Source organism: Microtus oregoni, unplaced genomic scaffold (genome assembly GCF_018167655.1).
Source record: "Microtus oregoni isolate MIOR12 unplaced genomic scaffold, Mior012 000007F_ref0000211, whole genome shotgun sequence".
Taxonomy (NCBI): Eukaryota; Metazoa; Chordata; class Mammalia; order Rodentia; family Cricetidae; genus Microtus; species Microtus oregoni.
Genome location: NW_024543066.1, coordinates 9,793,408 through 9,809,395, shown reverse-complemented (window position 1 = coordinate 9,809,395; position 15,988 = coordinate 9,793,408). Strand labels below are relative to the sequence as shown.

At 44.0% G+C, this 15,988-nt stretch overlaps 1 protein-coding gene across 3 annotated transcripts in view; it reads left to right on the top strand.

Annotated features, from left to right (window-relative positions):
- LOC121450813 (phenazine biosynthesis-like domain-containing protein 2) overlaps positions 1-15,988 on the top strand; it is a 29,377-nt gene that overhangs the window by 7,189 nt on the left and 6,200 nt on the right. Inside the window, exons 2-4 of one of the 3 annotated variants that reach the window (XM_041656121.1) lie at positions 8,799-8,938; positions 13,884-13,983; positions 14,326-14,424. In XM_041656121.1, coding sequence (XP_041512055.1) covers positions 8,855-8,938; positions 13,884-13,983; positions 14,326-14,424 — 283 coding nt within the window. In that variant the 5' untranslated portion in view covers positions 8,799-8,854. Of the gene's footprint in view, positions 1-8,798; positions 8,939-11,771; positions 11,879-13,883; positions 13,984-14,325; positions 14,425-15,988 lie in introns of those variants that run through there. The other 2 variants (XM_041656122.1, XM_041656123.1) reach the window with 2 other exon arrangements.

Below are 15,988 nucleotides of genomic sequence, written 5' to 3'. Positions count from 1 at the left end.
CCTTTGGAGACTGTGCCCTTTCCCCTAGTTCTTTGCTCCATACCTAACTTCTGTGATTATACAGATTGTAGTATGCCAATCAAAAGCTTAAAAGCAGCTGGATGGTGGTGACGCATATCTTTAATCCCAGCACTCAGGAGGCAGAGGTAGGAGACCAACTTGGTCTAAAAAGTGAGTTCCAGGACAGCCAAGGCTACACAGAGAAACTCTGTCTTGAAACTACCCCCTCAAAAAAAAAAAAAAAAAAAAAAAAAAAAGAGAATGCCCACAATAAGAGAATATATATACAATATCTGTCTTTTTGGGTCTAGGCTACCTCACTTCGGGTGATATTTTGCTAGTTCCACCCATTTACTGCAAATTTCATGATTTTTTTTAAAAATGCCTGAATAATATTCCACTGTGTAAATGTACAGCATTTTCATTATCAGCTGATGGACATCTAGACAGTTTCCAATTTCTGGCTGTTATGAATGGAGCAGCAGTGAACGTGAATGAGCGAGGGTCTCTGTAGTAGGACGTGGAGTCCTTTGGGGAGATGCCCAGGAGTGGTAGAGCCTGATCTTGAGGTAGATCTATTCTCAGCCTCCCGAGGAACCACCACACTGATTCTCACAGTGGCTGTACAAGTTTGCGCTCCCACCAGAAACGGATGAGTCTTTTACCTCACGTCCTCACCGGCAGGCGTTGTCATCTGTCTTACTGCTCTTGGCCATACTGACTTGGATACATTCTGAAATCTCAAAGCAGCTTTCATTTGCATTTCCCTGATGACTAATGTTGAACATTCCTTGAGTGTTTCTCAGTCATTTGTGTTTCCTCTTTTGAGAACTGTTTAGTTTTGTGCCCCATTTTTAATTAGGTTATTTGTTCTTTTGATGTCCTTTTTTAAAAGTTCTTCACATATTTTAGATATTAAATGGATGTGTAGTTGGTAAAGATCTCTTCCAATTCTTTAGGCTGCCACTTTTTATGACTGATGCTGTTCTTTGCCACTTACAGACGCTCTTCAGTTTCATGAGGTCTCATTTATTATTGATCTTAGTGCCTGTGCTATTGGTGTTCTGTACAGAAAGTCTTTTTCTGTGCCAAGAGTTCAACACTATTCTCTTTCTCTTCCATCAGATTCAAGGTATTTGGCCTTATGTTGAGGCCCTTGATCCATTTGGAGTTGAGTTTTGTGCAGGGTGGTAAATATGGATCTATTTGCATTCTTCTACATGCAGACATCCAGTTTGACTGTAGCCATTGTTGGGGATGCTGTCTTTTTTCCCCATGTGTAATTCCTGGCTTCTTTGTCAAAAGTCAGGTGTCCATAGGTGTGTGGATTTATGTCTGGGTCTTCAGTTTAATTCTGTTGATCAACTCGTCTGTTCTTATGCCAATACCTTGCTGTTTTTATATTCCTATAGCTCTGTAGCACAGCTTGGCATGTGGATGATGAAATCACTAGCAGTTTTTATTATTCAGTTTTGACTATCTGAGGTTTTGGGTTTCTTTGTGACACTGAAAATTGTTCTTTAAATTTCTGTGAATTGTGTGGAATTTTTATGGAATTGTGTTTAATCTGTAGATTACTTTTGGTAGGATAGCCATGTTCACTATATTAATCCTACTGATCCACGAGTATGGGAGATCTTTCCATCTTCTGATATCTTCCTCAATGTCTTAAAGTTTTTATAGTATTAATTTTTCCTTTGCTTAGTTAGTTACTCCCCCCCCCCCCCCAGGCAATTGTGAAAGGTATTGTTTCCTGACTTCTTTCTTGCCCTGCTTGTCATGTATATATAGGAAAGCTACTGATTCATATGTTAATTTGTATCTGATACTTTGGTTGGTTGGTTTGGTTTGGCTTTTTTGGGACGGGGTTTCTCTGTGTAGCTCCAGCTGTCCTGGAACTCACTTTGCAGACCAGGCTGGCTTGGAACTCAGAGATCCACCCCCCACCCTCTGCCCTGCCTCTGCCTCCTAAGTGCTGGGGTCAAAGGTATCGCACCTCTGTCACCTGGTGTATTCTGTTACTTTTCTTGAACTTGTTTACCAGCTGTAGAAGTTTCCTGGTGAAGGTTTTTGGGGTCTTTTATGTGTGAAATAACACCATCTGCAAATAAAGATACTTTGATTCTTTCCCTTCCAATGTGTATCTCCTTGACCTCTTTCAGTTGTCTGCTCTAGCTAAGACGTCAGGTGCTATATTGAATAGGCGTGCAGAGTGGACAGCCGTGATTTATTCCTGACAGAGGCTGGAGAAGTCACTTGCCGGGACTAAAGCAGGGAGGACTTATAGCCTGTAGGTGAGAGGTGATGATGTGTCTGCCAACAGCTGGGTTTGTGCCAAAGTATGGTCAAAAACTAAATGCTTTAGGCCAAGACTTGGGGCTGCTGACAACTTCAATGGAGGAGCTACCACAGCTGGCAAGAATTTGTAACTGTTTTTTTTTTTTTTTTTTTTTTTTTTTTTTTGGCACCTTTTCTTTGTTGAAGATTCTCTGAGAGGGCGGGGTTTGGTGAGGGAGAGGTAGGGCTTCTCAGATAATGCGGGAGAGCTGGAGGTCCCAACCCAACACATGTGAGTGTTGTTATCCTTTACAGGGGTGGGTAGGAGGATGCAATAAGATCCCCTCCATTGCATGCTCTCTCAGCTTCCTGGCTGCCACCTCCAGATCTGCTCTTCTCCACCGTGCCCTTAACCCACATAGTACCTGAACCTTGTGAAAAGGAAACAAAATAAACCTTCCAAGAAACTTAAGTTGGTTTGCTCCGTTACTTTGTTACAATGATGAGAAATAACTGCCATTCTTGTTACTTTATGCTTACACAGACACTTCCGGTGGCTAAGGTAACAGTTTGAGGCCTTCTCAAGTGTTCACAGATGTTCTCAGGTCCTAGGATAGATTCAGAGCCCTATACCTGTGCATTGCTTTCTAGAATCCCAGGAACACACCAGAGCTTTTCTCCTTGCTCTTTCTTCTTTCAGTGGTCAGAATTGAACCCAAGGCCTCTCATATACTAGTCAGTTCCTCTATCACTGAACTGCGTTCCCAACCCCTATCAGTCAGAGCTTTCAAACCCCTTTCTAGGGCGGTAAGAGTAAGTGCTGTTTTGTTTTATTTTTTGGTTTGTTCTGCTTTTTTCTTATTGTCGTTATTATTTTGTTTGGAGACAAGGTCTCATTATGTATCCCTGGCTGTCCAGGAACTGTCTACTTAGACCAGGCTGGTCTCAAACTCACAGAGATCCACCTGCCTCTGCCTCCTGAGTGCTATAATCAAAGCTGTGCCACTAAGCCCAGCGGCATTTGCTATTTTTGCAGAGCCCTTGGGCTCAGGTCCCAGCACCCACGTCAGGCAGCTCACAGACCCCTGTAACTCCAGCTCCAGGGGATCCAATGTCCTCTTTTTGCCTTGCGTTGATGCACACATACCCACACATTAAAATAAAATAATAAAAACCTCTTCTCAACAGCTCATGCTCATGCTGTTTCTTGCAAATATTTGCTTAAAGTCAACTGTTTGCCTCAGTAACTTCCCTCCAACTCAGGCAGACATAATGTTGTTAAACAGTTGGTTGACTGTTTTTGACAAACAATTCTGGAGAAAAAGCTGTTTTTACTATGTGAACCGAATTAGGTTAATAGAAAAAGCTTTGCTATTGGGGATCTGCCAGGAGAATAGCAGAGAAGCCAAGCTATTTGTAGTAGGAAGGCCACTTGTTCATCCCCGCTGCCCAGAACCAAAATAACCATACAGAAACTGTATTAATTAAATCACTGCTTGGCCCATTAGCTCTAGCTTCTTATTGGCTAACTCTTACATATGAATTTAACCCATTTCTATTAATCTGTGTATTGCCACGAGGCTGTGGTTTACTGGATAAATTTCCAGCATTCGTCTCCAACGGGGCTACATGGCTTCTCCTGACTCTGCCCTTCTTTTTCCCAGCATTCAGTTTAGTTTCCCCCACCTAGCTCTGTTCCCCTATAGCTCTGCTATCGGCCCAAAGCAGATCCTTTATTAACCAATGGTAAGCACAGCATACAGAGGGAAATCCCACATCAGTAATTCACTTGAACATACCCTATCTGTTTCAGGGGCTATTAGATTATTCCATAACAATGGTGGTCTCCTCTTCTTCCTACTCCTCTCCCTCAGACCCCTCCTTTCCTCCCTTCTTTTTCAATTTTATTTGTTTTTAAGAGAGGGCATCTCTTTGTAGTTCAGGCTACCCCAGGCTCATTATATAGATCAGGTTGGCCTTGAACAATATGACAAATCTCCTCAGCCTCTTACATGCTGGTATTGTTGTTAGGTTTCAAACCGGGGACAGATGGATCAGATGCTTATTAAACATGTTCAAGTGGATCTGGCTGCCAGGTTCCTCCTGCCTTCCTCAGCCCCTGTAACCCTGGACTCTCCAGCCCTCAGGGCTGGGCTGCTTGTCCCTGTATAATCCAACCATTTTGGTGGCCTGCTCTCTTTGTAGCTTTGGGCTTCCTGGCTGCTGCACCTGGTTCCCCTCTCTCTGCTCCCTTCCCCCTCTCCCTACATGGCACAGCTCAGTCTGGACATGTCCCCTCTAGACTCTCCCAGATGTCCCTGTCCCTGCCTCTACCTATGCTTTTCCATAGATCTATAGTAAACCTCCTTCTCCATCATACCTAGGAACAGTCAAGTTTCCTCTTTTTTTTTTTTTTTCCGAGACAGGGTTTCTCTGTAGCTTTTGGTTCCTCTCCTTTTTATTGCTTTTCTTCATTCAATTACAGACAGGAGTTACTAAGTCCAACAGGGTGTCCTGAAACTCAGCTGTTCTGAAACTCACTCTGCAGATCAGGCTGGCCTCGAACTCAGAGACCCACCTGCCTCTGCCTCCTAAGTACTGGAATTAAAGGTGTGTGCCACCATCACTGGCTGTTTCAAACTCTTGATCCTCCTGCTTTCTGCCTCTCAAGTACTAGAATTATAAGTATAAATTTGAAAAGAACAAGATTCTACAGAGCTCTATAAAAATTGGTGAGTCTCTGTGAGAATATTATATCTAAAACTTCAAAATTCAAAATATAAATATCTGCACAGTTACTTAGTCAAGTGTGGTTTTCCTATACAGGAACAAAAAAAGACCCAATTAGTCTTTGATGGGTAGTGGAGGGCAGGGGTTGCTATTACAAACAAGCTGCTGGATCATGCTGTCTAACTCAGAAAACATCAGAACAACAGTTAATTTTTTGCTCTTTCCTTTAAAACAAATGAAAACAAAAAATTCCCCAGTATTCATGTTCACAGTGGCTGCCAGCACTCTGCTAATGAACATTTACAATGTCAAGGAACAACACTGCTGTGTATGATTGAGTACCCTAGTGGAAGGCAGCACTCATAAGTGCGTTTTTAAAGCGAACAAGCTACAGAACAGCCAGATTTGCTCCCTGTCATCTGTAGCCAAGGGAAACTGTGAAGAAATGGCTATAAAGCTACAAGCACACTGCTCTGTTCCCAGGCACTCCCAAGGGACTAACCTACTAGACAAAGGGACCCAATTACTTCATATTTGCATGGTGAGTGGACCCAAGGTTAGACTTCCAGGACATTTTGTTTTGTTTTGTTTTTGCTCTTCAAGACAGGGTTTCTCGTGTGTAACAGCCCTGGCTGTCCTGGAACTCACTCTGTAGATCAGGTTGGCCTCATCAAACACAGAGATCTGCCTGACTCTCAAGTGCTGGGATTAAAGGCAAGCACCACCACCAACCCATGATTTCAGGGACATTTCTACACTGTTCTGTTACATGACTCAGGGTAAACAGGACAGGTGTAAAAGGGATATTAACCTTTTCCGTACTTTTTGTTTTGTTTTTCAAGACAGGGTTTCTCTGTAGCTTTGAAGCCTGTCCTGGAACTAGCTCTTGTAGACCAGGCTGGCCTCAAACTCACAGAGATTCGCCTGCCTCTGTTTCCTGAGTGCTGGGATTAAAGGCATGCGCCACATGCGCCTGTCTTTCTGTACTTTCTTACTGCTGATTAAGAGTGCATATTCATGCCAAATTGAAGATTAAAGACCAAGTTATGAGTAAGAGAAACCTGGGGCTAGAGAGAGAGCTCAGGGGTTAAGAGTATCTGTTACTTTTTAAAAAATTATCTATTCTTTGCCAGGCGGTGGTGGCGCACACCTTTAATCCCAGCACTCGGGAGGCAGAGGCGGGCGGATCTCTGTGAGTTTGAGACCAGCCTGGTCTATAAGAGCTAGTTCCAGGACAGGCTCCAAAACCACAGAGAAACCCTGTCTTGAAAAACCAAAAAAAAAAAATCATTGATGTTTTGCCTGCATATATGTCTGTATGAGGGTGTCAGATTTTAGAGTTACAGAGAGTTATTAGCTGACATATAGGTGCTGGGAACTGAACCCAAGACCTCTGGAAGAGCAGTCAGTACTCTTAACCACTGAGCCATCTCTCCAGCCCTCTGCTACTCTTACAATGAACCATGGTTCGGTTCTTAGCACCCACATCTGAGAGCAGGTGATCAAATGCCATTTCAGAAGGGTGGTGCCCAATACCGGAGACTGATGCACAGGGAGGGCCAAAGAACCTCCGAACAGACACACACATTCAAGACGCACCATTAAAGATCCCCTTTGGGTGGAGTGCTCAGCGGAGAGTGCTTGCCTAGTCTGCCTGAGGCCCTGGTTTTAATCCCCAGTAGTTTATAAAAACAAATTGCCTTTAATCCCAGTACTCGGAAGGCAGAGACAGGCAGATCTCTGTGAGTTCGAGGCTGGCCTGGTCTACAAGAGCTAGTTCCACAACAGGCTCCAAAACTCCACAGAGAAACCTTGTCTCAAAAAACAAACAAAACCAAAACCAAAACCAAAATAAAAACAAACAACCCCCTCCCCCCAATCTTTTCTTTCCTAGGGTTTGATAACTCAGAATAATCAGTTCATTAAACTTAAACCTTTTGCTAGTTACAAAACACACTTACGGGTTTTTGGAAGTTACAGTGTGGACAACTTTGGAGAGTCATTATTTTGGCTGCTACTCTATTAATAATGGCTTGAATCTTTGGGACATTTGCTCTGTATTGGGCAGGAAGTTTAGAGGTAGGAGCACTTAAGGGTCACTAACGGGTTAACTATAGCGTGAGAAAGCACACTTCCTTTCATCTAGTCTCTTAGCTTTTTGTCTCCTTGCTTGTCATGGTCCAAAGACCAGCCAGCTGCATTTATAGCATCAACATGTCTAGCTCAGGGGAAAAGGAAAAGGATGGCGTCCTCTATTCTCTTAGCCCTGTTCCCATTCATCTGAGAGCAGAACATCCTTACCATAATCTTTCTAGCCACCGTTCTCTGAGACTTGTCGCCATCTAGTGGTAGGGCGGTCTTTAAGATGGAGCATCTGGCAAAGGGAATGAAATTGTCTAGAACTGACAGGGGCCCTGTGCATCCCTGAAGCCAAAACAAAACCCACATTCTCTGAGGAAGAGAAGGTGAAGTTGGGGATGTCATGCATGGAGAGCTAGGAGCATCTTGTTGAATAAGTGAATGACACCGGTTGTTGGAGTCTTTGAGACCTATGTCCTTGAAAAAGACTTTTGTTGTTGGTGGTGGTTTGGGAAGCAATACAGCATTTCTAGAAACTTAAAAAGCACACTTAAGGGTAGAATTCTAGTCTTCAGTAATGAATTTAACTAAAAAACACATACAAAGCCACAGCTGGGTATGGTGATGTATCTATACTACAAGGCAAAGGCAAGTGTCTGGGGCCAGTGTGTACAGAGTTATGAGGAAACACCTCCCTGACAAACTCTTCAAAAAACTGGGAACTTCAGGAGTTGTAAACCTTGTGCTTAGCATGAGTGAGTCCCTGGGTTTAATGCTCAACACACACACACCCACATACAAACAACTTATCAGAATATATATACATAATATATATCATTTGTGTGTGTGTGTATGTATGTGTGTATTAGATAGATAGACAGACCGACAGATAGTTTGCTTTTCAAAACCTGTCTTCTCTGAGTAATCCTGGCTGTCCTGGAACTCATTCTGTAGATGATGCTGGCCTCGATCTCAGAGATGCACCTGCTGATTTTGCTCTCAATCCTCCCGCCTTACATGAGTAATCACCGGTGACCGCTGCCATGCTGGGCCTTGGGAGAAGAGCTTGTCTGCATGGGAAGACAGCAAGCAGCACCTGTGCCTCTCAGACAGCTCATGAACTTCATGAAAAATGCTGTCATAGCTAGTCTCGGCTACTCTAGGATGGAGGGTGATGATGCTGCAGAGTTCTGTGTGTGGTGTGAAAAATAGTTCATTTAGCTGGTACAGAGACCAGCTGTAGCTTTGGAGCCTGTCCTGGAACTAGCTCTTGTAGACCAGGCTGGCCTCGAACTCACAGAGATCGCCTGCCTCTGCCTGCTGGGTGCTGGGATTAAAGGTGTGCACCACCACCGCTCTGCTTCTCTTAGCTAGTATTTTAAAACGAATTTAATGCAGAGGCTTTAAAAATAAGGGAATCACGGGCTGGAGAGATGGCTCAGTGGTTAAGAACATCGCCTGCTCTTCCAAAGTTCCTGAGTTCAATTCCCAGCAACTACATGGTGGCTCACAACCATCTGTAATGAGGTCTGGTGCCCTCTTCTGGCCTGCAGACATACACACAGACAGAATATTGTATATATAATAAATAAATAAATATTTAAAAAAATAAGGGAATCACACATCTTTAGGTGCAGGTATGTTGGAGTAACCATTTGACTTTTTATCTGGGAATTATTAACTGTGTATGAAGTAAAACATTAACTTTACAGGGAGTGAAGCAGGCTCCCAGCAAGGCAGCAACCTCGCAGACAGAACGGGGAGGAAAATGAAGCTCCCGATTTTCATAGCAGACGCATTCACGGCAACAGCTTTCTGTGGCAATCCTGCTGCCGTCTGCCTCCTGGAAAATGTAAGTACTCGCTTCTCAAGGGCCAGGCCTGCCTGAAATTCTAGATGTGTGTAGAGCCTGTGACTTCTGGAAAAGAAGTGAGGCCATCCTGAGTGCTTGCCACTTTGGCTTGTGATCTTTGTTGTATTTGCTGGTGGTCATGTCTGCAGGTTATGACAGGAATGGCTGCTCCTAGACCCAGTCAGAAGCACAGATTCCCACGTAGGGCAACTGGAGCCCTTAAAGAGGCAGCAGCAGCAGGAAGTGGGGGTCTATGCCTACAACTCTGTTGTTTCAAAGATAAGGCAGGAGGGTCATGAGTGAGAGACCAGCCTGGGGTATACAGAGAAGAATCTTACAAACATAAAAAGTAACAAATAATCAAACAATTATTTTATAAAAGAATGATTGGAGCTCCCCTTCAGAATTAGGTTTTTGTTTAATTAGCACCAAAAACTGAGCACGAAATTACAGGATATCTGTGGGTAGAAACAGCTGAAATGCCATTTGGCACTTGTATGTGAACATCCTGGGGCTTTTTAGCAGGGCCAGTAGAGACAGGGTCCACTGTGTTACTCTGACTGGCTTGGAACTCTCTATGTAGCCAAGGCTACCCTTAGACTCTACGTATTTCAGCCTCCTGAGTGCTTGACTTGCAGGGTTCATTGTCATGCTCGCCTGCTGCCTTCTCTGTACCTCAGGAATGTAGTACACATTCTCTTCAGTGTCCTGCAAGATGACTGACCCAGCAGGTAAGGGTGCTTGCTGCTAAGTCTGAGGACCTGAGTTTAGTCCCGAGATTCACATGGTGAGAGGAGAGAGCTGACTCTGCAAACTGTCCTTTGACCCCACACATGCGCCTTGGGGCCAATGAGAGGCTCAGTGAGCAAAGGTGCCTGCTGCCAAGGCAATGAATGGTCCTCTGTCCTCTGCACGGGAACGCGCGCGCGCACACACACACACACACACACACACACACACACACACACACACCTGGAGCCACATAAAAAAGAGGAATCAGCTGTGCAGGAGGATCATGGATTTGAGGCCAGCCTGGGCTACACAGTAGCCTCTAGGCCAGCCTGGACTATTAACGAGAGCTGCCTCAAAGAATGAAATAAACCTCACCCTTTTACTTAGAGCAATTAGCGTAAAGGAGCTGATGTCTGAGGGCTAGAGAGACGAGCCTCAGGGCGGCTGTGCATTCGTTAAGTGACCCTGCAGCCTGTACTTTTTCCTTCTGCCAGCTACACAGGGTAAAGGAATTGCTAGGTTCTATCTAGTAATACAAGAGCTTGGAAGATTCGCAACCAGGTTCCAAATTTGGAACCTTCTATCGGCTTAATATAGCAAGTACAACTTCCTGTAATTGTCTGTCAAGAATCTAACTGTATCTGCCCCCATGTCTCCATGTCACTCATATATATGTGTGTGTGTGTGTGTATACATATGCACATATGTACACATTTATAGATATAAATACATGTATGTACATATAAGTATATATAAATAATTTACATGTAAACATGTGTAAAATATATGCATATATATTTGAGACACAGCCTATGTAACTGTGTTTTGACCAGATAATAATTTGTGTTGTTTCATAACTTTATCTCCAGAATACTAATATCAATAAACACTAGAGCTAAAGGACCTGTCACTCTCTGTTTTTGTTTGTTACTGTTGGGGTGTGTGTGTGTGTTTTAGAACAAGGGTTCTCAGTAGTACACTGATGTGTTGGACCAGATGGTTCTCTTGTTGAGGGTGCCCTGATGCGCCTTGTAAGGTTTTCAGCAGCATCCTTGGCCTCTGTCCACTAGATGACAACAGTTTTCCCCCCACTAAGACAATTAAAAATGTCTTTCTGGGGCCAGGCAATGTGGCATACACCTTTAATCCCAACACTTCCAAGGCAGAAGCAGGATGATCTCTGTAAGCTGGAGACCAGCCTGGTCTACAGAGCAAGTTCCAATAGAGGCTGGGTTCAACAGTAAGACCTGACTCAGAAAAAACAAACAAAATAAGTAAAAATTAAAATTATTTATAAAAGAAAGTTTATTGTGTATTCAATGTGTTTATTCTAAATAAGATTTACTGTCTGTTATGCTTTTAGGAACCATGATGCTAAGGCCAAATATAGTATTTGTTTTTGGGTTTTTTTTTTTTTAAAGATTTATTTATTTATTTATTTATTTAATTATGTATACAGTGTTCAGCCTCCATGTATGCCTGTAGGCCAGAAGAGGGCACCAGATCTCATTACAGATGGTTGGGAGCCACCATGTGGTTGCTGGGAATTGAACTCAGGACTCTGGAAGAGCAGTCAATGCTCTTAACCTCTGAGCCATCTCTCCAGTCCCCAAATATAGTATTTGTATATTTACATTATTTTTCTCTCAAACATCAGAAGTTATTTCTATTGACAACAAAACAAGGAGGAGTTTTGTAATTATTTATTTATTTACTTTGGTTTTTTGAGACCGGATTTTTCTGTGTGGCCTTGACTATCCTGGAACTCTCTCTATAGAACAGGCTGGCCTTGAACTCACAGTGTGCTGCCTCTGCCTCCCTATTACACCTAGCTTTTTTTTTTTTTTTTAAAAGACATTTTCATTTACTTTGAATTCTTCAGGTCTGGGGAAAGGCAGGGGTGCAGGGCCTTAGTCATGCTAGGCAGCCGCTTTACTACTGAGCCATATCCACAGCCTTGCTCTACCACTGAGCTACATCCCCAACCTTCATATGAACGATCAGGAACACATGAAGGTGGAGACAGTGCCTCTTGCAGAGGTTTGGGGGCAGGGGAAGGGGTCCCAACATCTTCCTGGTGTTTTTGTACTTGCTGTTCCAGTTGCCCTGGGTTCTCTGAAGTCTAAGACGGTAGAGGGACAAAGATTCAGAAGACAAACTGTCTCATGAAAGAAGGATGCCATGCTGCTCTATTGCCACAAGATGAGAGTATGAAACTTTATTCATTCATTCATTCATTCTGTCTGTCTGTCTGTGTGTTCCAGTTCCATAACCCTGTGGGTCCTAAGATATTAGCTAGCACCTTACTGTCTCACATCGTCAGACATTGAACAGCAAACATCACTTTGGTTTTGGTGTTGGGGGTTTGACCGCCTGGAGGATGCTGAGGGAAATGAACGCTGAAGCCAGAGGGGGCTGCTGGGCATGGTGGTCATGTCTGTGGTCCAGAGCTTGGGAGATAGAGGAAGTAGGATCAGAAGTTCACCGTCATCCTAGCTATGTAGCTTGGTCAGCTGAGGCTACATGACCCTGTCTCAAACCAACAAGACCAAAAAGCTGGGTCTTGTTATTTGGGGTGGGGGTCTGGGTACTTAGGGGATGTCTGGTTATTTGAAGTGGGGGATGTTATACATGCCAAATTGTGTTCTACCACTGAGTCAGACCCCCAGATCGTATTACTATCTGCAAAAAAGAAGCTTGTTGTGTAAAATGGAAAAAATATATATTGTAATGAAATGAAATCAGCGTGTGTATGTGTGTGTTCCTGAATGTGCATGTTATGAATGAACCTCTTGGAGTCTGCCCATAGATGTACTTTACTCCCCGATTTTAGGAGAGCAGAGGCGGGGCTGTGACTTGCCTAAGACACTTCCGTCCCCTATGCAAGACTCTCATTTTCCATCTGCCTCACCCAAACCTGATCTTCTGCCCAGACCCAGCACAAGATCTTATTAAATTCATGTATTTAGGGATTTATTTGTACTTCATGTGTAAGAATGTTGGCCTGCAAGCATGTGTGTGTGCCTTGTGCATTCCTGACGTTGGCAAGGGCCAGGAGAGCGCCCTGGATCCCCTGCAACTGGGCTTAGAGACGGTTTTGAGCATCTTCGGAGCATAGTGTACTTTGAGTACTTCTTGTTAAAATCGTCTCCTCTCGAAGCTGACAGTGAAGCTCCGTGTAGAACACAATGCTGAGCACAGACAACACCTGGATCCAGCCTCCAGCATCCCAGCCCCCAAACCAACCAACCCTACCCGCCTTGATCTCTCTAGCATTGGTCACTTCCTGTAGGTGTCTTGGCTTCCATCTCGACACTGAGTCCCTTGCACGCCGGGACTTCTCAGACTTTAATGAGCACCCAGAAGTCCTGGCATCTTGTTTGAGAGGACAATTTGATTGGGCAGGTCTGGGGAGGGGCCCAGGGCTACTTCAGATTCCTTCAGCAGTGGTTCCTGCTGCCAGCCCCACTCAGCACTCTCTGTCAACTCCTTAGAAACCTTGCGATAGCCCACGTTTCTCCGCTTGCTGGTGCCGTTCCTTTCGGCATACTGTTAATATAAGGAGAGCTCGTGATGGCCAGACAGTGCGGAGTACTAGGGCAAAGCCTGAGCTTTGAGCTGTTCAAAGTGAGAAGCTAATACGCTGCTTGTCTGTCATCTATCTATCATCTATCTATCTATCTATCTATCTATCTATCTATCTATCTACCATCTGTCTGAATACTATCTATCAATCATCTATCTTTTGTTTTTTTTTTTTTGTTTGTTGTTTTTCGAGACAGGGTTTCTCTGTGTAACAGTCCTGGCTGTCCTGGAATTTGCTTTGTAGATCAGGCTGGCCTCAAACTCACCAAGATCCCCATGCCTCTGTCTCCCAAGTTCAGGGTTTATAGGTGTGTGCCACCACCGCTCGGCCTCATCTATTTTTCTGTCTATATCTATCTATCATTCATTTATCTACTATCTATCAATAATTTGTCTATCATTTCTCTCTCCACCTATATCTATCTTACTATCTATCACCATGATCTCACTATGTAACCTTAACTGTCCTGAAACTCACAGAGATCTGCCTGCTGCTGCTTCCCAAGTGCTGGGACTAAAGGTGTGCACCACTATGCCAAGCACATGACTTTTGATGCAAATAAGCTGCCTTGTTAAGTCAGATCTGTGTTTCCAGGCTCTCAATAACCTTTTTCTTTTTCTACTTAAGACATTGGACGATGATACTCATCAACTCATTGCACGAGAAATGAACCTCTCTGAAACCGCGTTTGTTCGAAAACTGCAACCGACTGACAACTTCACACAAAGTAAACATACATTTAAATGTTTTGTTTTATGTGTGTGTGTGTGCGCGCACATGCACGTGTGTGTGTGTGTGCATACACCCAAGCCTATGCGTGTGCCACAGCATTTGTGTGAGGCTGGAGGACAGTTTGTTCTCTGGTTCAACCATGTGAGTCCTGGGGATCAAACTCAAGTCTTGGGGACCTTTCCCAGCAGGGAGCAGAATTCCTGTCTACCCTGCTCACCCCTCTATGAAGGTTTACCTGCTAGCCATACTAATGGTTTAGAGAAGACGATACCAAGACATCTTTAACCTGACTGTGTGGGTCTGATCTTGCTTTTCTTTTTCATTTGCTCCCCCGAAGGTTCCCACTTTGGACTGAGGTGGTTTACTCCAGAGAGTGAGTTCCCGCTGTGTGGCCACGCCACCCTGGCCTCTGCAGCTGTGCTGTTTCACAAAATAAGTAACGTGGACTTTGCTTGTTTATTTATTGTTGTTTGTTTGTTTTGTGGTAGGGTCTCATTTAGCTCAGACTGGCATTAAACTTCCTGTGTAGATGGATGGTGACTTTGAAATTCTGGATTCTACTGTTTCTGCCATCCAAGAATTATAATTAATTAGTATTATAGCATGTACCACCATGGCTTAGTAATGTGAATTTCTTCCCTAATTATATTTTATTTGCATGAGGCTGAGGGAGTTGTATGATCAGAATGGACATGGTATATAATGTTCTATCTAGAAAACAAAGGCTTGCTGTTCTTCACATAATGCCCACTGATCTTAAAGTCATACTTTTCTTTCTTTTTCTTTTTCTTTTTTTGAGATAGGGTCTTCTATAATTTCTTATACACCCTAAATAGCCTTGAAGTCTACTCTTTCTGTCTTCACTCCCAAGTATTGATATTACAGGTTTTCACTACCACAAACCATTTAAACAGTCGGGTTAAAGATGCTCCACTATCTTCTTCCCAAACCATTAGCATGGCTAGCAGCTAAACCTTCATAGAGGGGTGAGCACAGACAGAAGAACTCTTTCTGCTCGCTACCAAAAGGTTCTGAATTAATTTTTGGTTGTTGCGTGTTCAGAAGCCATGCACTATTGATACACACTTTGCAATGTCCACATTCAGTTCCATGGCCTCATATGAGGTTGTGACTCACAGTTTGAGAAGGTAGACAGGGACCTTGAGCTGAAGAAGATGAAACCTGTGCACTCAGCTAGATTAGGCAGAGACGCATCCTTAGAGGCTGCAGCCCAAGCCGAGCTCCTGCTGTGTGGCGTCTGTCCGTAGGTTCTAGAGGAGCCTGTGTGTGCCTGGCAGGAGATGAAGTCATGAGTTAGCCAAGGCCTCTCCACCACAGAATCCAGTGTACTCACTATGTCCCCGTTGCTGTGACAGAATATGTCACAGAAGCCACTTAAGGGAGGAGAGGTTCGGTTTGGCTCACATTTTAGGGTTTGAGGGCCATTATGGTGGCCGTGGTGGCTTGGTCCATGATTTTTAAGAGCTTGCACTAGTAACACTGAGATTAGAGCGATCAGAGAAGAAGCAATAATCTTGGGCCAGATGCTGGTCAAGTTACAGCCCTCGAAGGCCGTGGCCTTTGCAAGGATGTACTGTTAAAATCCAACCATTGCTCAGGCCACAAGATCCTGCGGAAGTCCTTTCCCCTCACAGACACTGACAAGCACCTTACTGAGACAGTGTGACTTCATAAGTAACAGACTTCCTGGTGTCAGAAACTCTTATCTAAGGGAGTAATTTTATATCAAAGCTGGTCCTGGTGGTCACACATCTACACCCCCATCCCTGCCTCCTTCCTGGGACTCCAAGAGCCTAGGCTTGTGCTGGGAGGTCACCCCCATACTCAGAAAGACATAAGAGATCCCTCACTTCTGCCATGTGGGCGCTGATTTCCTCTCTTCAGAACCCCTCATGCTATGCTGTCTGTCTCCTAGGCTGGATCCTTAGATGGCCTCTGCCATCTTGTTGTCAGCCCATAGTGTATATAATGCTTTTAAT